Raw genomic sequence first — 22,237 nt, forward strand, 5'->3', positions numbered from 1 at the left:
ATGGGATTGAGAAATTACTAGCTTTAGAAAAACACCGTCACCGACAGTGCCAACGGGAGAAGCAACGATCCAAACACAGATGCCACAACGCAGAAAAGGCCGGAATCGCAAACGCTTACGCGTTGAACCAGCGCACCAATGCCGAAAGCGTCACCGTGTTGCGGGTGGGACAGCAACAAAAGTGCCGTCGATACACTTGCTGGCACCCCCGAAAACACCATCTCGTTGCGCGTGGGAGCACCACAGGTGAGTGCCGGCAAATACAGCTCCGGGCACTCCCGAAAACGCCATCTTGTTGCGCGTGGGAGCACCACAGGTGAGCGCCGGCAAATACGCCTGCGGGCATGCCGCCGCATCGACATCCTGCCAGACCTATAGGGCGTTGCGGCTGTGACTGCAGTGGCTCCCGTGCCGGTGGTCTCGTAGGCTGGCACTGCCGTGGCCGAACTGACCTGGAACTGGCGGGGCACAGCGAGGCCAACAAAGCGTACAGCTGGCCGGTAAAGCTGGGGTATACGGCCCGGGTGGCTCTCGTGAAACAGGAACGATGCCCACAAGATGTGGTGGAAGTTGCGACCCGGCTGGACGTGAAAGTGTTTACGAAAGTTGTTGTACTCGGCAAAGCCGGTATCATGATCCCAGCCAACCAGTCCCCGAGCGGTTGATAGTCGGAAGGCAGGACCTCCTTAGAGGAGAGGACTCTACCTGGGCCACGCTAGGGATGAGAAACTACCCTGGCATGCAAGGCAGTGGCGTCTTCGCTCCAAGCTATTGTCACTTTTCCCGAATAAACGCAGGCCCCGCGCGCGAAAGAGTGTGTCGTGTCAAGAAAGGGCAGGTGGTAGCATGCGGAGGTTAGGTTGGTATGGTTCTTAAAATGTTCCACATTGCTAGAATGTTAAAGAGCAATACTCCAGTCCGACCCTGTGTACCACTGAAGGAGATTAGAAGTCCAAATTGTGTGGCCAACGTTGAGTGGGGAAGGGAAGAATAACTGCAGCATGAACTGTTGTGAGGATGGAGCGAATGCATCGGCGAAGAAAAAGGGAGGGAGAGAGGGGGAGGACAAAAGATAGAGACCAGTGGGAAGCATTGCAACCCAAAAGATGGAAGGGACGAAAAACCTAAAAAAAAAACACCAATCAGTTCATGCTTGAACCCTATGACATACTGTCAGGAGCAATAGGCGAAATGCATTGCAGGACGCGCTATAACCCGCCTCATGCCACATGGTTGCAGCATGGGAAGAACCACGCCACCGCATCCTTATGCCGATATGTTCTAATTGTAGCCTCAGTACCTCTCTCAGGCAGTGAAGTTACCAATGTCCCACCAGGAATTATCAAGCCTCGCAGCTGTATATGGTTCGGAAACGAGCACAGGGTGCAGCACGCCACTGGGTACACTTGCCGTGCAAACCAGTCATTTGAATGAACAGTGGGTTCTACCGTCGTGAACATGTCCCAAAATGATTGTAAATGTTTCAGAGACTGGCAAATGACCCATGCAGGCAAAGAAGACCCAAGAGGACACAAACATTTTGGTGGAACTGCTCCAGAAAGTTAAGGCTTTTTAGTAATAAGTTTTACAATTTGTTGCAATAAATTGCAGAATGCTGCAACAACAATTCACTGGGAAACCGAGTCCCATAGAGCTCCATTGCCACCTCCATTCGTCTTGCAAGGCTCAAGAGCCATTGAAAAGGATTGCTGGAAATTACACAGCATTGTTAAATCAATCAAATCACTCTGCAGCAACAATACACGACACACATGCTACTTATTACGCTACCAAAACTCATGCCTATAAGGCAGTGTGTCTCTGGAGGATACTTACTCTACTGTCAGAATGTCAAATTGCTATTAGAGGTAGGCTTTGTCTAGCATTGATTTAAATGACCAGTGGCTGTCACCAAACTGCATCAGACTTGTCACCAACCGCATCCATTAAACGAAAACACAACACAAACCTAAAGAGTGTTAGGTTTTAGGAGAAGTAATAAGCAACAATCTGACATGTCCAAGACGATGTTTGGGGAATGGAAATATGGCATCTAGAAATCCAGTTGCGATTGAAATGAGCGTCGTGTAAAAAAGCGGCGGTGATAAAAAGCTTCCTGCGGGTGTGTCAGCCCCCATTTAGAATGCTGTATACAATGGGTGAAATGGCCAAGTGGTTAGTACCTTGAGCTTCCATGTGGGGCCCGGGTTTGAATTCCAGTAACACCCGAGGGCTAATGTGGCAGTGCAGTGTCTGGCACTGTTTAAAAGGAGGTGGGGGGGTGATGACGTGCGTCGCGTTGTTGCTTTTGAAAAACACAATTGCTGTTCAGTTGGTCCACACATTAAGTGAATATATATATATATATATATATATATATATATATATATATATATATATGTATATATGTGTGCATATACAACCAACATAAAACTGCAGCTTTCGACCACAAAAATGATAAACGGGATGAAAACGCAGAGCACTCTAAAAGATTAGCTAACCTGGACATGCAGTCACTGTGTTGCGGACGCCATAGAGCGAATGCAATACAGGTATTTTAAGCTGCTTCAATGCATTAGAAAGGTAGCAGGTGGAAATACGTTTGAATGCTTTGAAACTGCGATGACAGGGGGTAAAGGTATTCAAAGCTTTGACACAGTTTTCGGGAGAAATTGCTGTGTTTTGACAACTTCCAAAACTACCTTAGATAGCATCAACAGCAAAATAGTAATTGCTTGCCTTTTATAAACACACCCACACCCACACCCACATAAATGATGTATACACACACATATATATATATATATATATATATATATATACATATATATCAACTATAGTAATTATCGTAACGTCATTAGTAGCTCCTAACCGGATTTTGTAGTGGAGGGATTTGAACAATAACGGAATGAATTTGCAATATCAGCAAGTTTCATGTTGCAAGTCATGTGATGTTGCATCCTGCGGCGGATCTAGAGGGAGCCATCATGACCCCTCCTTTGGGTCCCGAAGTGGCACGCTGTTTAGAGGCCTTACGCTGCTGCCGGAGGCCTTAAATATCCACTGGCAGGGGCATTTCGAACACTAAGAAGCCTTCCACGATACCCTTGATTTCTTTGCACTTGCTCGGGGGCCAAACGCTGCTGTCGGGGCCCTATATGCTAGCATGCCGGGGCACCCTTGTCGATCAGGGTCATTCATGGGTTCTTCCACAAGTCGTCCGAAAGGCTCTCTGTGGTATCGCCAAGAGCTCATTTGCTTACCTGTCGGGTCACTCTCAGATTCTCAGGGGCCCTTTACATCGCTCTGCATCGCACCTTTGCTCGCGCTCGCATCTTCTGTTTTGAAATTGAACGCTTTTCCTAAAATCTGACCTTTCCGAAAATAAAAATGCCTGCCTGTCTCATTCACAATAGCCCAGGGGACGTGCTTGTTTTTAGACATTTGAACAATTGCATTGGGTAAGATAATTCCAGGTTCATCTTCAAAGCATGGGGAAGAAGTAAGTTGCGTCAGAATAAACTGTTTTCCAGCAGTTTTACTTTTCGACGGCTGACGATTTATTTGAGCTGATGATCTAGGATGCAGATGGACACTTTCTGACAGTCTTACTAAGTTAATTTCTTCTTCCCGACAGTTTTGCTTTTGCTTTAGAGGAAACAACGCTTTTCCAATTTTCAGTAACTGATTATCGAAATCAAGGATAGCTTTTCTTTCATTGAGAAAGTCCACGCCTAAAATCATGTCGTGGCCTAGTCCCGTAACCACACAAAATGAATGGTGCATTCGGGTTTTACCTAATGTAATTCGAACTTCTACCATTTTTGTGACCTTAAGTCGGGGGCCTGAGGCAGATACTAAAGGTACTTTTTCCTGACATGTTTCCTTTATCAAAGTGGTAGTGTGATTGTGCAATGTGTTTACCTGCACCGCCACTGGGGACGGGTCAGCCACATGGTTTATCAGCATCATTCTAAAAGCGACCAGTAACGTTTCCGGTTAGCTGTTAAATTGTCGGCCGGTTCGGGCAGATATTGAAAGGTGCACTCGATCAACCTGCATTGTGGGAATCCGCTGTTCACGTGCAGTCAACGCTAGAGCACTCTTAAGTAGAGTCTGACACGGGGAAAATCGACAACAACGCAAAGCACCGTCTCTTGCCAGCAGAGCTGACCCTGTTTCCATAACCAGGATTCCGTGACACGTGATGACGCACCCCTGTCTCTGTCGGCTAATCAGCCGGAGGAGACCGCTCCCAAAACTGGACTCGCCCAAGCGACCTTGACGTCAACGGTTGGCCTCAACAGCCAATGAGGGAACTTTCATTGCTTACTAACGCTGCGATGACGCGCGCCGCAGTGTGTACCAAATGTACGGTCTCTCTCACCCTTTGGTGCCATCTGACCTTTAGCTCAGATGTCCTTTGAGTTCAGCGCTCGGCACGGTCTGCCCTGCTCTCTGGCGCCATCTGGCCTTCAACGCAGAGGCCCTGTGACATATTTATTCATTTAATTAAGCTCATTAATTAACACAGCCATGGACATCACGGTCACCGAGACTCTACTCCGCCGTAGCAACAAGACCTTGCAGATGCTGAACAAAGAGCTCCCCTGCAACGGGAACATGGCCCAGAGATTTGCACGAACTGACGAGAAACTCTTCCCACGTATAGTCTCCGTCTACCAGATACGGAAAACAGGCACGCACGCACTACAGAGGCTGGTTTTGAAGGTGTGCGAACCTGATCCGCATCTCTGCATCCGGTCTGGCTCAACAACGTGCTAATCATCCTCTTGACGGGCGAGCTAACAGCCAAAAACAGCCAATTTTGCTCCACTAATCGTCGTCTTGACGGGCAAGTTAACAGCCAAAACCGCCAATTTTGATCCACTAATCGTCGTCTTGACGGGCGAGTTAATGGCCAAAAACAACCAATTTGGATCCACTAGCCTGGCGTGGTCGTTCAAGCCTCCTTACACGGTGCAAAGCGCGCGCCTTGGTCGTCACGATCAGCAGGGGCGTAATCGGGCCTGTTCGGCTCGTCGTTCATGGTGGCGCGATGTGGTAGTCAACGCCGAGCGGCGCTTGGTGCGGCGCCAGGATCGTTTTGGGGACGGCTGGTTTCCTTCAAAGGAGTGTGTCTAGCATTTCCAGTTTGCTAGATATGCGTCTAAGGGGAGTTTTGCAACCATCTGTGGTTAATTTTGGTGCTGAAATGTGCAGTTGGGTCTTGCAATATGATATGGTAGATTATGATTATGATAGTTGTTATTTATCTGTATGATTCTGATAGATGCTATTTATCTGTATGATTCTGATAATTGTTATTTAGCTGTATGATCACGCTTGATGCCATTTATCTATCTTTTTCGATTTCATCGATGGCTGTGCGTATACAAATACAATGCTAAAAGATAAGCCAATCAACAGGCAGAAAAGCATGAACGCACCGGCTTATATGTGGCGAATAACTACGTACGAGAGACATGACCTTAATTTTGGTTGTCACGATCTAATGCGCAAAGGGTAAACGCTGGCGATAAAAAACGATGAGCATTTGGAGATTCCTTACGTAAGTCGAGACGGAAAAACGTGTGACATTTTGTTTTGGCCCCGGCTACCTCAAGTCATAGCCGGGGCTGGGGAAACTTACTTCTGGCTTAAGGTCAGGCAAAAAGCTACGTTAAGCCGGCTTGCGCTATGCGGCACAAAGCAAAGGACAGGGGTAAGCTACGTTACGTTAAACTGGCTAATGCTGTCCGGTATCAACGCAAGACAGCGCGCTCGATACTACGTTAAACCGGCTAATTTCGTCCGATAGCAAATGCAAGGTAAAACACGAGACACACATACATTTATTGTATTCAACAATCACAATACGTTTGGATGACGGACGACCACCTCATCGCGGCAAAGGTTTCCCCGCACGGCAAACGGCGGGCCCCGGCTCGGCGGTCGCGTCCGTCAGCGACCTGAACCGGGTCGCTCCCCCACACTGAATGGGGGGAGCGGCCCGGTACGACCTTGTCGTGTTGTGTGGTGTAGTCCGGGAAAAGCTCTAACTACAAAAAAACCGGATTCCTGAACCCACGGGGAAAAGCCAGCATGTTCATGCCGAACTGTGCTTGGAAAAAACCCCTTGCAAACCAGTTGAGGAAAACCAGCACGTTTTGGCCGAATTGTGGGTGGGAAAAACCTCCCGGCAATGAGGAAAACCTGCTCGTTTGCAATTGAACAGGTGAGAGCCCCGCGACATTAACGTTGTTATATATCATGATCTAAATTGGTTTTGTGTACGTATCCGAAGAGGAGCGCCAAAAGTTCAGGATGTGTATCGCCCAGTATTGTAGGCAGGGCCAATAGGAGTTTGTGTTTGTTTGTGTACTGCACGAGTTTTTCACGGCAGCGCCCGTAGACTGGGCACGCCAGCATGATATATGCTATCGTGTATGATGTGTGGCAGTAATGACAGAGTGGTCGTGGGTTTCGTTCAATGATGTATGCGTGAGTTAGTTTTGTGTGGCCTATTCGCAGCCTAGCGAGAAGGATCTCCTTAAGGCTCGTGTGCTGGTTGCCTGAGCTCTAAGATGGGAGTGTTGGCCTAATGTGCGTGTGTTGACGGCCGTGTTCGTCCTATTCACGTTGTAAAAAGCAGCGATATGTTGGGATAATGACAGTGAGATAGTCGGATACTGGGCAGGCAAAGGGGTTTCGGGCTGGCATGTTGATGCTTTCTTTTGCGGCAGCGTCGGCGAGGTCGTTCCCCTGGATGCATGCATGGCCTGGTACCCAGAGGAAGACAACGTATGACTCCGCTGGTAGTGATGACAGTGTGGAGGGGATTTTGTAACTCAAAGGGTGAGAGGAATTATGTATAGCTGAAATGCCGTGCAAGGAAGAGCTGGAATCGGTGCAAATTAGTATGCTTGGTAGCATGTTTTTTAACGTGGCAAAGTGCTGAAAAGAGAGGCGTTTGGCTTAAGTATAATTATTGCATATATATGCTGCTCCCATGCGACCATTGCCTCGGGAGCCATCAGTATAGATGTATGTTTATGTGTTGTGCTCATTACAAAACTCCGCGAGCAGCGACTGGGGCCGTATTTGTAACGGTAAGTTTTTTGTGCGTAAATAGGAACCGAATCGTTGCGGGGGTGTCCAGCCAAAACGGACGTAGTGGAGGTGTGGGCAGCGTGTGAATGTGTGGCAGTTGGAATAGGCGTTGTGCTTGTGCTACGCGGGCGCTGATCGTGGCGTGCTTGCTGCGTTGTGAAGTGGGTGCTGTTAGTGTTTTGAAAGTGGGCTTGAAAGTGGGCTGGGTGGGTCTGGCAGCTGCCCGCGCGTAAAATCTGAGAAATTGTTGCTTGCGTCGGTGTATGGGTGATGGTATGTGTGCATCCACCAGCAGGCTGGGCACCGGAGAGGTACGGAGGGCGCCAGTAACCCCGCGGAGAGCGGCGTTTTGAATCGTTTCCGGGGTGTTAATTTTGCTCGAAGAAATACCATCAAATATAAAGGCATTGAATTCCAAAATCGGTCAAATCACGGCGGTATACAGGCGGAGCAGGGTGTGCCCACCAGCTCCCAAATCTCGTACAACAAGACATTTTAGGATATTAAGACGTCGGGGGCATCGCTGTTTTAGGTCGGCAAAATGGGGCCAGAAAGTAAGTCGGCGATCAAGGGTGATCCCGAGATAATTAATTGGGATACAAGTGGGATGGGTTCACCAAACAGGTTAAGAGGGGATCGAGGTGCAACGATTTGCGCTGCTTAGAAAAAAATAAGTGCCGCTGATTTTTGCGGTGAAATCACAAGACCCCACCGGTTACATCATTGATGAATGTGATTTAGAGCAAGTTGTACAAAGTACTTTGCTCGATCGACACTGGGGTGGGTAAACCACACCGCCAGATCGTCGGCGAAAAGAGAATAGGTCAGATGTGGCGACACTTCATGCAAGTCATTAAAAACATGTTGATCATAATTAAAAAGAGCGTTGTCGAGACCACGCTGTCTTGGGGTAGCCCATGGTCCTGATTCGCAGGCGCTGACAGTGTGTTCCCGCAGAGAACGGCAAAGGTCTGATCTCCTAAGAAATTTTGCAAAAATTTGGCGAGTCGGCCACAGACTCCTATCCTGTGCAGTTTGATGAGAAGGACAGTCTTATTCACTTTATCGAATGCGGCTTTGAGATCTAAAAATAATGTAACCGTACCCATTTTTTGTTGAAAGCCGCGTTGCACTAAATCAACAAGTTGGACGAGGCCATCCGCCGTGGAGCGGCCAGGGCGGAAGCCGTTTTGGTAAGGGGTGTTAAGATTGTGGGACTCTAAGTAGGCCCTGATTCGAGCGGTTACCATTCTTTGAGTTAATTTCGATGTGCAGTTTGACAGAGAGATAGGGCGATAGCTCGCAGGACCAGATGGAGGCTTGCGAGGTTTTAGTATCGGGATAAGTGTGCTAGAGCGCCAAGTATCAGGGAACGCTTCATTAATCCAAACATCATTAAAGGCAGAGAGAAGATTTAGCAGTCCAGACTCAGACAGGTTTCCGAAAAAAGTGCAAGCGATCTTGTCTAGACCAACCGATGTGTTGCCACACTTGCTGAGAGCCAGCCCCAGTTCGTACGGCGTGAAGAGTGCGTTATAGTGTTTGATGTTTTCAGTAGTAAAGTCAAGCGCGTGGAGTGTGATGTTGAGCAAGTTCGTGAGCTGTTGGTAGTATTGATCGGACGATGAAACGCGGGCGTAGTGTAGTGCAAACTGCGTGTCGACCTCAAATGGCACCTCATGGTGCTGGCTGTTGATTATGAGGTTTGAGATTTTGTAGTGGTATGTGCGTTTATTAGTGAAGCTCCGCGTTAGCGACCATATTTTTGACAGCGGGGTGAATCGGTTACACGTGGCAACTAAATTTTCCAGCTTTCCTTTTTTGCTTGTTTTATTATTACGTTAGCTTGGTGTCGAGCCCTGCGAGCTTCCTCCTCGTGGGCTGTGCAAATACAATTGCGAAAAGCGCGCATGGCCCGGCGTCGCATGGCCACTGCGCGCTGACACTCATCGTTCCACCAGGGCGCGTGTTTGGCCCCGGGTCGACAATGAGTGTGTGGAACAGACTGGTGTGCTGAGACCAAGAGACTATTCAAAAATTCATTAAGATTAGGGTTCGATTCAGGGGGGTAGGCCTCGTCTATATAATTTTGAAACGTGGTCCAGTCTGCTTTGCGGAGGCTCCATCGAGTTAAGAAATGGAAGTCCACCTGTCCTGAGGAGACTTTTAATTCAAGATGAATTGGATAATGGATACTGAACACCGGATCTGTTTGTACGTTGTGTGTTAAGTGTGGCACGATGCGTGGTGTTGAGAGCCAGGTCATACACAGAGTAACCGACGGTTGCCCCTCGGTGTTGCATGTGCCTCGGTGTTGAGGTATACGAGGTCATGAGCATGAAGTAGTGTGTGGAGCGTGGTTGTGGTGATTGCCAACCGAGCGTGGTTGTGGTGCCGCGTGGTTGTGGTGATTGCCAACCCGACGCTCGGTGGTGGGCGTTAAAATCGTCCAAGGTTAGGCAAGGGAAGGGGATTTGAGAGAAGAGGTCGGAGAACTGGGCGGCGGTGAGGGGGTTTGTTGGGCATAGATAACGAGAGACGAGAGTGAGGTCAAGTTGAGCGATTTTTGCGTTAACTGCTGTAAGATTAAGATTAGTATTAAAGTGTACTCGATGGTGCAGTAAATGACTGGACACATACAGCGCCGTGCCGCCACGGCGAGGTGTGTCAGTTACGTTATCGGTATAGAGGCAATAATTTCGAATATTAAAGTTGCATTTCGTAGAATCAGAGTCATTAAAAATGGTCTATTGAACACCGTCAATCAATGGTTTATGTCTGATGATATACTCTTTGAATTCGCTCCAATGGGGCACTAGGGATCTGGTATTCCATTGGAGTACGAATTCATTAAATGGGGAGATCATTTATGGGGAGGGGAGCGAGGCCATCTTGCTGCCCGTGCAGCTGGGCGGGAGCGCGTTTGAACAGTCCCGGCGCGGGTCCGTTTGGAGGGGGCAGGGGAGAGGGAGGGCTGGCGGAGTGATGGTCCTCTCTCAGGGGACGGGGAAGTCGTCCGACTAGACCCTGGTGGGTCTGCTCCCAGGCTGGCGCGGAGGAGCCAGTCATGGATGACCCCAGCTCCGACGCGGATCTTGGTCGCGCGCGGCGAGAGCCGCTGATCAGCCATGAGCCCTGAGGGGGCGTCAGGAGAATCTCAGGAACGACGGGCCTGGCCTGAGGGTCAGGGGACAAGTCTCAGGGGCCGGGCGCCGGGTGTGGTGGGCCGGGGACCGGACCTCAGGGGCCGGGGACCAGGCCTGGCGGGCCAGGGTGCGGGCCATGGGGGCGCCCCCCAATGGGTACCCGTTGGGAGGGACCAGACCCCCTCTCTCCGCTCCGCCCCGAAAGGGGGCGGGTCGGGCGTACGTCTCCGCCGGCATGGGCCAGACCCCGGTCTCGAGGGGGGGGGGGGGGGGAGCGCGAAAAGGGAGGAGCGAGGAGGGAACGCTGCTTGTTCGTTTTTCCTTAAGTCGGGCCAGGAGCTCGAGCCACGCCGGGCAGGCGCGTCGGTCCCAGGCCGGGTGGGGGACAGCGCAGGTGGCGCAGCGCGGATCCTGGGCCTTACATTGGCGAGCCGAATGGCGGCCCGCACATACCCCGCACTTGGCGTGACATTTGCGGCAGGTGCGCGCGCTGTGGCTGAAGGCCTGGCAGTGCGCGCGCTGTTGCGGGGCGGGAATCCAGAGGCGCAGGGACAACCGCATGTACCCGCAGAGGCGATACGGCGGAAGGGCCGTGCCCCGGAAACGCAATCGGAGCAGGGGTCGGGCACAAGCTTTGGGCGGCGCGACGGCAGGCGCACCACCTCCGTTGCGCCCTGAGCTAGACACTCGCCGAGAATGTCCTTCTCGGACATCTCGGCGAGAGCCGCGAGTACACGACCGCATGAATAGTGTTCAGACGGTCTGCCAGTACTACCGCGACATCTCGCACCAGGAAGCAGTCAGTTTCAGAAGCATGGACGCCTGATGGGCGCCGTGGACCTTTTTCAAGAGAGCCCCCGAGCGAAGCTGTTTGGCCCCTCCACCTCTCCTACGTGGTGATCTATTCCGCGGCGGATTGCGAACGGGCTAAGGGTGGCAAAATAGCTTCCGTCTCTATTTTTTATTAAGGGAAACGATGGTCCGTCCGGCAGCTCGGGCGACGGGGGAGCGCAAGCCCCAAGGCGAGGGGTGGGTCCCGGATCGCGGCGCGATGGGGCTGGCGACTCGGTGCGGCGTGTTTGGTGTTTTGTGTTTTTAGTGCTTGTGATTTGGCAGAAGTGAGTGCTTAAGGCGATAAAGTGTGGCTTAAGGCTGAAGGAGTGTAGACTTAAGGCCTGGCAGTGTTGCTGAAGGCTGTGTGTGTACCCTACGTATTCAAAGAGATGGCGACACGAAACGGGAAAAAACAATCGACGGTAACTATACCCTTCACAAGTGTGCAAACTCTCGACCTTTTACCACAACACCTTGCACAAGAAACCAAACTCAATCGACGTCAATCTCTTTGCGGAACAAGCGACGTAAGAGATATCACGATGCTGCGAAAATAATTCCAGGCAAACATATTGTCCGAGTGTTTTTTGAACGTAGGATTGATTCGATAATTCAGCTCAATTTGTGCTGGCCTGCGCTTGTTGCACCGCTCTCTCAGCCTCAATGCACGACTGACATTCGCCCCCGCCCGGCTTGACCTTTTCACATTTTGTTCCGGGCTCCCTGCGAGTCTCGGGTCTACAGAAAAAACCCAAGCACTTCCGACCATCTTCAAAATGTCGTGGAGTTCGCAGTGCAAGGGGTACGGCTTACCACAAGTGCCGCTCTACAGCGGTGGCGCTAGCTTCGCTATATCCGTATCTACACGTACCGCTTGTAACGCTTCGTTCTTGTGGGTAGCGTTCTTCTTCTCACAAACGTCCATCAGAGGGCTGGCGTGAAAAGGCAACTATATTCGGTCGAGGTCCGCTCACGAAGTGCAGTGTCGCGACCCTGGTCGTCGGGCCGCGTCCACCTCTCTCTGACCGTCACTGCCCGTCTGACGCTACGCAGGATGCGTCGAGTTATAAACGGTAGGGCCGCTGGGCGGCGCCGGCGTGCAGCCTCCAAACACTGGGGATGGGGCGTCCTTGAACCTGAGCCCACATAAAGCAGCATCAGAGGCGCTCTATGTCGCAACCCTTGCATAAAGCAACTACGGCTACGGGTACCCACATCCGGCTTATCTAATAATTAGCATAAAAGTAAAAAAGGCAATGCATCACGTCAAACGAGCCAGTCTAAGTGCGTTGTTTGCGTTAGCGAGCCGAGCGTCCCGCTGACGCGTTGACAACAGCGCAGTACGGACGCGTATTCGGTTACGCGTTACGATAGGCCTCCCCCCCCCCCCTAACAACAAATAATGAAAGCAGGGCAACAGTTATCATTAGCTGGCAGCAGTGCTGTTCACCAAGTACATAGGGGCTCAGGAATAACGGCTGGCGCATCACGAACTTCGTGAACATGCACTGAGACGCAGCGTAACCTAATCAGCGCACACCGCTAGATCTACAAGCCCAAAAACATGTAGCATAATCTAATCGAGCATGAAGCCAGTACCAAAGAACGCGGGGCACAGAGCGTGCGCTCCGACGCAAGACATACATACAGATACCATTCCAGGTCGCGCACGCTCGGGCGACATATACATGCGTCAAATACCTACATTACACAGGGCACCAGACGGTGCGCAGCGCTACTTAGTTTGCGACGGTTTGCATATGGAATTACGCGTCTACGCGTCTACGCGTCTTACGCGAATTACGCGTTACGCGTTACACGTTCTACAGCCGTTACGCCTGCTTCGCTGTATCTGTGTTGATATGTATCGCCTTACAGCGGTGGCACCTGCTTCGCTATATCTGTATCTACACGTACCGCTTTACAGCGGTGGCGCTAGCTCGCTGTATCTGTAGCTACACGCACCGCTTTACAGCGGTAGCGATTGCTTCGCTGTATCTGTATCTACACGTACCGCTCTACCACGGTGGCGCTAGCTTCGCTGTATCTGTGTTCATGGGTATCGCTTTTCGGCAGTAGCACCTGCTTCGCTTTATCTGTATTTCTATGTACCGCTCTACAACGGTGGCGCTACCTTCGCTGTATCTGTGTCTACACGTGCCGTTTTACAGCGGTGGCGCTTGCTTCGCTGCATCTTTGTCTACGTGTTTCGCTCTACAGCTGTGGCGCTAGCTTCGCTGTATCTTTGTCTACACGTACCGCTTCATAGCAGTGGCGCTAGCCTCGCTGTATCTGGAACGTTCAGATCTGGACTGGCCTATGTCACATACTGCCGTCAGTAACGATCTGACATGGATATGCCTGCGGCCACGCAAAACAGCATCAATTAAAACAGCGGCCCATGTCTCGTTTGGACTGCTTGCAATTATGGAAAAGACAACAAAGAAGGATGAAGAATACAACACGCCCGCTCGTCGTTACTAGCACGCACATTATCACTCCCAGATGTGCATGATTGCTACATATATGCATAGTGTACCGCATAAGCTCTCATTACTTAGCTTGTTTGGCATAATTTACCACTTCAGAGCTCAGGATTTAGAAAGACAGGTGAGGCAGTACTGCGGAGTCGTTGGCTGTCACGCTCCCGACAATGTAATATGTGCGCCCCTAGGGGGCCGACCCTGGGATGGGTGCAGACGCTAGGGAAGGATTTACATCAGGGCGGCCGTGAGGCTGGCTCGCGACTGGCGGCGCAACATACTCCCAACGGACGAGGCGTGCGAGGATGCAGGAGGAAACGGCGAGTGAGGAAAATAAGACGAATGAGTGAAATCGGAGGGCCACTACGTTTGAGATATTTGTTTTTGTGCTATGCTAAGAAAGGCGAGGCATACACCTGTGATTCGCGTCATTTCCCTGGCACCGGTAGTAGCCAAAACCACCCATGCTGTCATGGGTCATTCTGGGGCGGGAGCAGTGTGCCTCACCAATCACCGGGATTCGCTACCTAAACGCAATTTTTTGGCACTGAGGCTGAAACTCCCAAGAGCGGGAGAATCATCCAGCCGATATGAGCATTTCTGACATGCACCATCGATGGCGCAGTCATTGAAAATCGCGGTGAAATGTGGAAAAAAATCCAGGAAACGTGGAGGTTTTGGCAGATTGACATGAGCTGGCAAGCGTAGGTAGGACAGGTAGGCTCCCCTCATAAACCACAATTAATCATGCACTTGATATAAAATACATTGTTTACATAATGGCCGGAGGATGTGGTGTGCAGGATCTGTTGCCAGCACTGATGAGCTCCTTGGTCGAAGGACCATTCGCGCATGCTTACGGTGCGTTCATGATATAAGCGGCGCATTGATGGTGGCAGCCTTTTGGGGTTGCCTGATAAATTCGATCGTCTAGGAAAACATCAGAGCACTCGGAAACTCAGGTCAACGGAAGGCGATTTTACAAAAACGGGTGACACCGTTCGACAGAAACTCGCCTTTCCTTCAATCTCGCGGACATACTTAAAATTTAAGTTTAATTTAAACAAATATTTTGGGAATCCGTAGACAACAACCCATACATGGTGCCGATGATGCCGAAATCTTGATACACATTAAGGCTTGTTTTTTATGTTGAGATTTAGTCATTATTACGCAGCTGATCATACGTGTTCTCATTGCGATGTCTAGACCACACTCCCTTGGACGAGCTCCCCACGTTCGCTTTGATTTCACCGAGAGCTCAAATCCTGGCGTCTAATATCATGAAACATCGCCCACAGAACTTTCCACGTGCGCGCTGACTAAAATACCGTGTCCAATATTACGAAAGAACACCTACAGAGCTTCTCACATACGCTCTGAATAAAATCCCCGCGTCCGTTATTGTGAAAGAATACCTACTACCACTAATACTAGCTTACTACTACTACTAGCTTTCCGCTTGCGTTCTGAGTGATCCCGGCGTCCAACGTCGCCATATGGTTGCTCACGAAGGCTGCGCTCCGATCCAGCCAGCGGCCGCGGAGGCAAGCCCAGCGGAAATTTCCGACAGCCAACATCTGCAATAATTGTGATGCTCACTGTTTGGACCACTCCGATCCAAATTTTCTTATGCAATTGCCAGTTTTGTTGACCTCGAAAATTGCGTTGTGCGCATTTATTTACCCTCGAATTAGACCAACCGACCTTCGGTCTCCCCGCAACCACGCTATGATCAAATGCGCCCCTGCGCTAGTCGCATACCCGGTTGTGCATTCTTATAAAGGGAGCTTTCGGGCGCCGGGTGCAGTCACTGAGAGGAGATTACAGCAAGAACACGTCTCAGAGATCTTGTGCGAGGGGTAGCCTCGCCAACAGAAAAGTGATTAAACATTCTATATCATAGCTTAAAGAATTAACGCAACCCGACATTTCGACGATGGTAAGTCCCTGATATCGGCAAGTCCTGCTGAGCGTTGAAGACCTCCCTAACGGACAGATGCTCACAACAAAAGCACGGCTCAGGGAACTTGCATACCCTGCGAGTATTCGTACAGCCAGGAACTTGATTAAATATTTGAAATAACCCATCGGGTATTGAACGTAAGCGCCAGCACTAACGGTAAGCCCATGATATCTTCATTACCTGACCGCTGATCCTTTGGAAGCCTTGAAGGCGTTGGGACACAGATGGGTGCCGTGTATGGCCTTTGCCACAAAATCAGCCGGAACTTCGCAAGTGTTCGTACAAATTGTAAACAAACTGTGTGTAGAGATGCATATGACTAGCGAGCCGATTGCGTAGAATTTCATGGCGAGTGTGATGATGTAGCGTGAGATCCTATGCGGCGAAATTGAAATGCAATGAAATTAAAAGTGAAAACGTACACCAATGATTCTACGAGACAGGATGAACTGAACATCGCGCTCTCTTGTCAACGATATTGAAGAAATGGTTGAGGGAGGTGCATAGATCCAGCAAGCCAATTGCCTAGGAGGATCTTGGGGGAGGGGGGGGGGGTGGGCCCGGGTCCGTGGCCCCACCCCCCCAAACCTCTGAGAGTGTGTTTTGGCCGCCCAAAACATTCCCAGAACTTTATAAAAGTTTCTTCCACTTACCGTCTGTTTTAACTTTAGCTGTTTAACTGTTTTGTTTTAATTTCTGTTTAAGATTCAAAAGCATTTCGGTGCTTTTTCAAGTTTTCAATGATGTCCCTACTAGGTACTCGCGAGAGGCACCATTTACTGGACCTTGGATCCCACACCAGCCAGCTGGTGACTAACGGTTGTCCCCCCCAAAAAAACTCAAGCCTAGATCTGCCCCTGGCCAATTGTGTCAAATTTAACGTGGAATACGATGATGTGCTTCCTAAGCTCGTTCGGCAAACCCTTACAATAAGTGTGGCGTGGAATCTTCACGCGCTTCCGCGAGAACTGCCACATGGATGGCCGGTCGGGATAAAGGAGCGCCTTCGTAACAATAATACAGAAATTGTTGAGAGAGGTGCACATAAGTAGGGAGCCGAAGGCGTTGCACTCAATGGTAAGCATGATGATGTACAAATTGCGAGTTTATATGCCCAGCGGCTAAAATGCAATCAGCGTGGAAAGCGAAAGCGTGTATGCGCGAGCTGCTGGAAGTGTGCGACCTGGAAATTAGTTCTGGTAAATGCATATGTCCGCCAGCCCATCAGGTAGAACAACACGGCACGCATGATCATGTGCTTTGCGAGCTTGTCTTTAGCAAGGCCGTTACAATTGAATCGGTGTGGAAAATGAAGTGCCCACGGCAGGGTGGGGGCACTAGGAAGGGGATGAGCCTCAACTATCTAAAAATCTAGTATTGACACCCTGGGGGTTGAGTGAAGAGAAATATCTAAAATGGCTATCGCCCTTCCCCACTCCCAACTTAGGGAAACTTTCGTTTCCCCTTGCGTCTTTGCAGGAGCCGGCCAGCACCCCACGCTGAGCGTTGATCGTAAATAGCGCCGTTAAGCACAGCACAGTAATGGGAGACATGTGGAGGAAAGCTGTAATAGCAGTGAATGGTCTGTTGTTACAAGGCACAAATGTCGCCACGAAAGACTGAATAATTGGCTGCTGACACGAGAACGTAGCCAACCATGAACCAGGTTCACACTGGCACACCTGCTGCCAGAGACTTGCACAAGTAACGGTCCGTGGGTCCGCACCATCGAGGCTTGTCACTGGCCGTGGCAAAACAAGCTACACTCGGGGGTGGAGCAAATTTCATTATTGGAGCGTATTGCCACTGGTATGAAACACACCGAGATTCATCAATTGTTTACTTGACTGTCTCGGCTGCAAGAATGTTGTTACGGATACGTATCGTGCTTTTCATACCAGTTTGGCTATCCAAGATTTTAACCACATGCCACTTCGGCGCTGAACATAGCAACGAATATTTTTCAATCAACACAACTGTTGTGTCTCTGTGATACTTGTTCTCGTATATGTTAACATTTAAGTGAAAACTTGATTTTGGGGGGGGTAAAATTTGACCTTTAATCTAGGCAAAATAGGGTAAGTTGTTGACCTGGCCATATGCAAATCATTACCGATCACGATATCTTGTCGAGACCAATCCACTGCTTTTTCTGGCAACGCCACGCTCTATCTTTATTGGTTTGGAAACGACAAAAAGGACGGTTTGCATCGACGCCCCTCCCCCCACTCCCTCTAACAGTCCACGTTATGACAACTGGCATATCAGGACAAGGGTCAATTTTCGTCAGCTATTTGGGTTATCGAAGAATGGTTCTCGCCCTTGTGTTGAGAGCGTGAAGACTTTGTGCGCTAGGCACTGGGTTGGTCTGCAGAGTTGCTGTAGTGTTTATTGTGTAGCACACATGCGTAGCGTGTGCACGCGTGTATAAGTGTAGTTGACAATATGTTGTGAGTGGAATTATACACTGCAGGAAGGAAAAGCATAAATGGTCCCTTGTTGCGCGTGGAAATTGTATGTAGTACATTCTTTGAAATACGTTGGCTAGCACACCCCTGCCTGTCTAGTATTGCAGTATTGCCGTACCGGTGGCTAAGATATTGGACAATGGTGATGATTGCATCTGGTTGCACCGTCGGCAGATGAGTTCCGCCTGTCCAGCCGGGCTTCTGCTCGGCTCCTCTCTCCTGCTGGTCCTGCTCTGTCCGGCCTCGGCCGGCCCGTGGATCGACCTCAGCCACACATACGACAAGACCACACAGTACTGGCCGGGCAACCTCAAGTTCAACCTGAGCGAAGTGTTCAAAGGACAGCTGGACGGCTTCTGGTGAGTGGATCGTGTTCTGGTTATCGCAGCCGTTATCTGGTGGCAGCTGCTTCCATTGCGATTGGCAAATACATTTGATTGACCTACACAGGAGCTGAATTGATTCTAGCTAAAAAAGGTTGGAATCTGGAATCGCGATTGAAAAGAGGATCACAAAATCGACCGATTTTGTGGGCTGTAGTTTCTGTCAAAGCTTTGGTTACCTCTCCTCCTTAAGTTCTCCGTAAATACTCATTTTTGGCTGTTCATATTGTTTCGTTTTATATCACTTTGTTAATGATCTATCATACATTTATTTTTCTGATACACTTTGCAAGGGTGCATCACCTGCATAACACTGTGTCTACGCACGAGTTAAATGAGCTGTTTTATGCAGTTCCAGCAATTCATGTCAGGTCTCATCAATTGTACCAAGTGCCCTCAGTGTTCCTTTCCTTCATTTTCATCGATATAAAGCATACGGTGCAATTATCCTGGTTGACAATTTATTTGGGCTGGACTGATGTTACTGATCAGTGGCTTCACTGGCAGCCCAAGGCATCTCCGGTCGCCGATGCACCTCCCATTGCTTGGGAGCCCTTCAGTTTGCTGGCCGCCCAAGGCATTCCTGGCCGCCGATGCACCTCCCATTGCTTGGGAGCCCCTCAGTTTACTGGCCGCCCAAGGCATCTCTGGTCGCCGATGCATCTCCCATTGCTTGGAAGCCCTTCTGTTTACTGGCAGCCCAAGGCATCTCTGGTCGCCGATGCATCTCCCATTGCTTGGGAGCCCTTCTGCTTACTGGTAGCCCAAGGCATCTCCGGTTGCCGATGCAGCTCCCATTGCTTGGGAGCCCTTCTGACCACCTGGGCTCCCGTCTCGCTGTTGAGGACTCGGAGGAAACAGTAGCCTATTTCATCGCCTGAGATATTTGGTTTTTCTTAAAACCCTCTAGACAATTAGGGGTCTTCTTAAATGTTTAGGGCCCCTTTGGCGCCTGGGAGGCCCATTTCATCACCCAGGAGCCCTTCTGGCTGATCGTTGGACCCCCTGACCGGCCAGGGGCACTCTGGACACTTTGGGTTTAGTAATTGCCTTGGGCTGCCTGATGCTTAGTACCACTCTTGCTGCTCAGGACCTTGCTCTTAACGGACCAGGACCTTGCTCTCATGGATGGACCACTTTGGCCCCAAGCAGTTCTCCGGCCAATCAAATTTCTGACAGGCTGCCGGGGTCCCCATCGAATCCGGCAGCCTGTCAGATCAACAGTAACAGTATGCCAGTATCAGACATCAACATTATCTGGACATGACAGGGGGCAGCGTTCACTTTTTCCCTCACCTCGCAACAAGTAAGCCCCAGGGATTGTGAAGGTGTACGAAAATATAACTTCTTTTGTTACATGCAGCGCGAAGAAAAGTGGCCATGCTTAATGGAAATATCCCATCCTGTGCCTATTCGTTAGGTCCCATTTTCCACCCTAAGGCCATTTACGGCTAAGTAGGCCAACGTGGGCATCGGCCACTTTAGGCACTCTGTATAGCAACGTATTCCATAGTGTAGAGCCAGTGTGCCGGCATTCCTAGCAGCGGCAGCATTTTTCAAATGATCATGTATAGATGAGTGTTTCGGCTGTATGCATGACATTGAAATTGTGAAGATGACAAAGGCTTTCGGTGATGCACCGATTCCTAATGGCGCTACGAGACAGGACTTCTTTGTCATGTCACGTCATCTGGTATCGCATTACGCTGTTGGCAGCAATTTTCCCTGCAGAAATTCGGTCGGTGACAAAAATACTCTCTTACTCCGCGTTGGACGTCTCTTCTACGCGCGTTCGATGTGACAGGTGGCGTAGTTAGCGGTCGGAAATGCCTCAGATGTTCACGCGGGGAAACGGGGCTTCGATTCCCACCTGAGGCCGTACCCGTGGCCCGCTAACACCGCCACGCAGCTGCGGTGTTTGGTGGAAGGCCGCATGTAAGCGTGCCGCCTGTCACTCCCTGAACCGAACCGGATCGTTCGCGTGCCGTCTCACCCCCCCCCCCTTCCGCCCCCGTTTGGCAGGCTGGAGATGCACAACTTCGCGACAGCGGAGCATGGCGGCACCCACATGGACGCGCCCGTGCACGTCTTCAGGGGCGGCTGGACCTTGGAGAAGATCCCTGTCGATCGGTTTGTGGCGAACGGTAAGCATATGAGTGTAATATGTCCACTCCGAACATTGTGACCAAGTCATAACTGCCCGTAGTTTTTTTGGCAGCTAGGAATACTGCGTGATGTCAACTTTGTTCGTCTACGCTAGGTATAAAGCCTTTTGGAAAGGTTTTGTACCTTCTTAAAAAACAAATGGCAGGCTCCTTGTTAAAATTTTGAGTTGGCAGAGACATCCTTTTGCGCCTTCTGCATACCCGCAGAGGAGGGGAACTGTGCCCCCTGGGGAAGGGGCAGCTGTCCTCCTCGCTGTGCAGACTTTATAGCAATCTTAGTCTACGTGATCCGGCGGCAAAAAGAAAGCATTTACGGCAGAATTCAAAACAAATGTTGGTAGAGACCAGGTGCCCAGGTGCAAGAAAAAGGAAAACGAATTGAAGCCTAAATTGAAGAACTAGTCAGAAACAATCAAAAGCACAAATACCGCCGCCCTTTAATGGTCTATACCTAAGCAAAAATGTCTTGCTAAACGTACCAATATAATGCGCGCAACCCACACAATAGGCAAGATGTATATATCGCAATTAGGTCGCCCCGTGGCTGATCCGGTTAGTGCGCCCCCCCCCCCCCCCCAATCTACCCACGCCGTGGCGAGGTAGGCGAGCTCGAGTCGCTTTAACGCTGCTATTTGCACCTGGATCCGGGGGTGTAGTTCCCGTTCCCTCTTGGGGGACGGGGTTCCAGCCCCCCAACTTTGAAAAGTAAGTGGGCCAAAGCCGATAAGCGGGCTCGCTTGTTTGGCGTATGTTAGAACTAAGTCATTTCTGCCCTGATCAGCCCTCTCCCTTACTCACGTCGCGAAACTAACCACCTGTCTGGACGGGATAGCCCGCGACGGGTGGCAGCGGTCGCTAAAGGTCAGATGTGATCAGACGACGGGGTGGACAAGGCCGAACATTGCCAGCGTTACGGTGAGCATTCCGGTCACAAAATTCTGCCAGTGAACTGGAATTTTACCATTTTTGGTGGGCAGAGTGATCGCATAACAAGCACTGCTTTGCGTGGTGTCTGATTACAAACATCCATGCGACCAAAGTGATCGGAGCAAGGAAAACATATCTGAGTGTTGAGCGTCGATTCCTGGCGGCTCAAACCAGCCCAGCGCATTATCACGTCAGAGTTCGTAAGTGGGGTGAAAGGGAGAGGAGCTCCAGGTGGGGTTCGATGGGCACCGTACATCGTTGGCGGCCGGTGCGTTTCGGCGCCGCCTCATCATTTTCATCATCATTCACATTTTCCGCCTCATCGTTCCATCACATCGACAACCTGCTACACCAAAGCTTCCTGAGATGACATTGAACTCTGGGGGTGTCACCAGTCGGGAAGCTTTTTCGGAGGGTGAGGTACCCAGCTGTCCTCCGCGACGATGCCCGCACCCATACACTGCTAAAAATCCTGCACGCGAAAGTCATCTCCGAGTTCGTGGGAGTAGGGACGCACGCAGGGTGCTAAAACGCAAACTCTTGCAAGTGCCCCGCATGTGCTAGAAGGTTTCGCCGGATATATTAAACGTAGGTTATGTCAGAACGGATGAACGGAATTTTGACACCAAAAGTGTCAAAGTGACCAAAATATCCGAAAACACCCGATAAATTACAGACGTTCAGTTCGGTCAACTGGAGATGGTGTGCTTCAATTTACTTGTTACAACAAATTAAGTCGAAAGCGTTCCTTT

At 50.3% G+C, this 22,237-nt stretch overlaps 1 protein-coding gene across 1 annotated transcript; it reads left to right on the plus strand.

The window, feature by feature from the left end:
* Positions 1-18,184: 18,184 nt before the first annotated feature.
* On the plus strand, positions 18,185-20,578 carry LOC119094992 (kynurenine formamidase-like). Its single transcript, XM_037217900.1, has 2 exons — positions 18,185-18,369; positions 20,416-20,578. Exons 1-2 carry the CDS (start codon positions 18,185-18,187, stop codon positions 20,576-20,578), a joined length of 348 nt encoding a protein of 115 aa, XP_037073795.1.
* The last annotated feature ends 1,659 nt before the right edge of the window (positions 20,579-22,237 follow it).

Source organism: Pollicipes pollicipes, unplaced genomic scaffold, assembly GCF_011947565.3.
Source record: "Pollicipes pollicipes isolate AB1234 unplaced genomic scaffold, Ppol_2.1 Scaffold_4219;HRSCAF=4965_pilon_pilon_pilon, whole genome shotgun sequence".
NCBI lineage: Eukaryota > Metazoa > Arthropoda > Thecostraca > Pollicipedomorpha > Pollicipedidae > Pollicipes > Pollicipes pollicipes.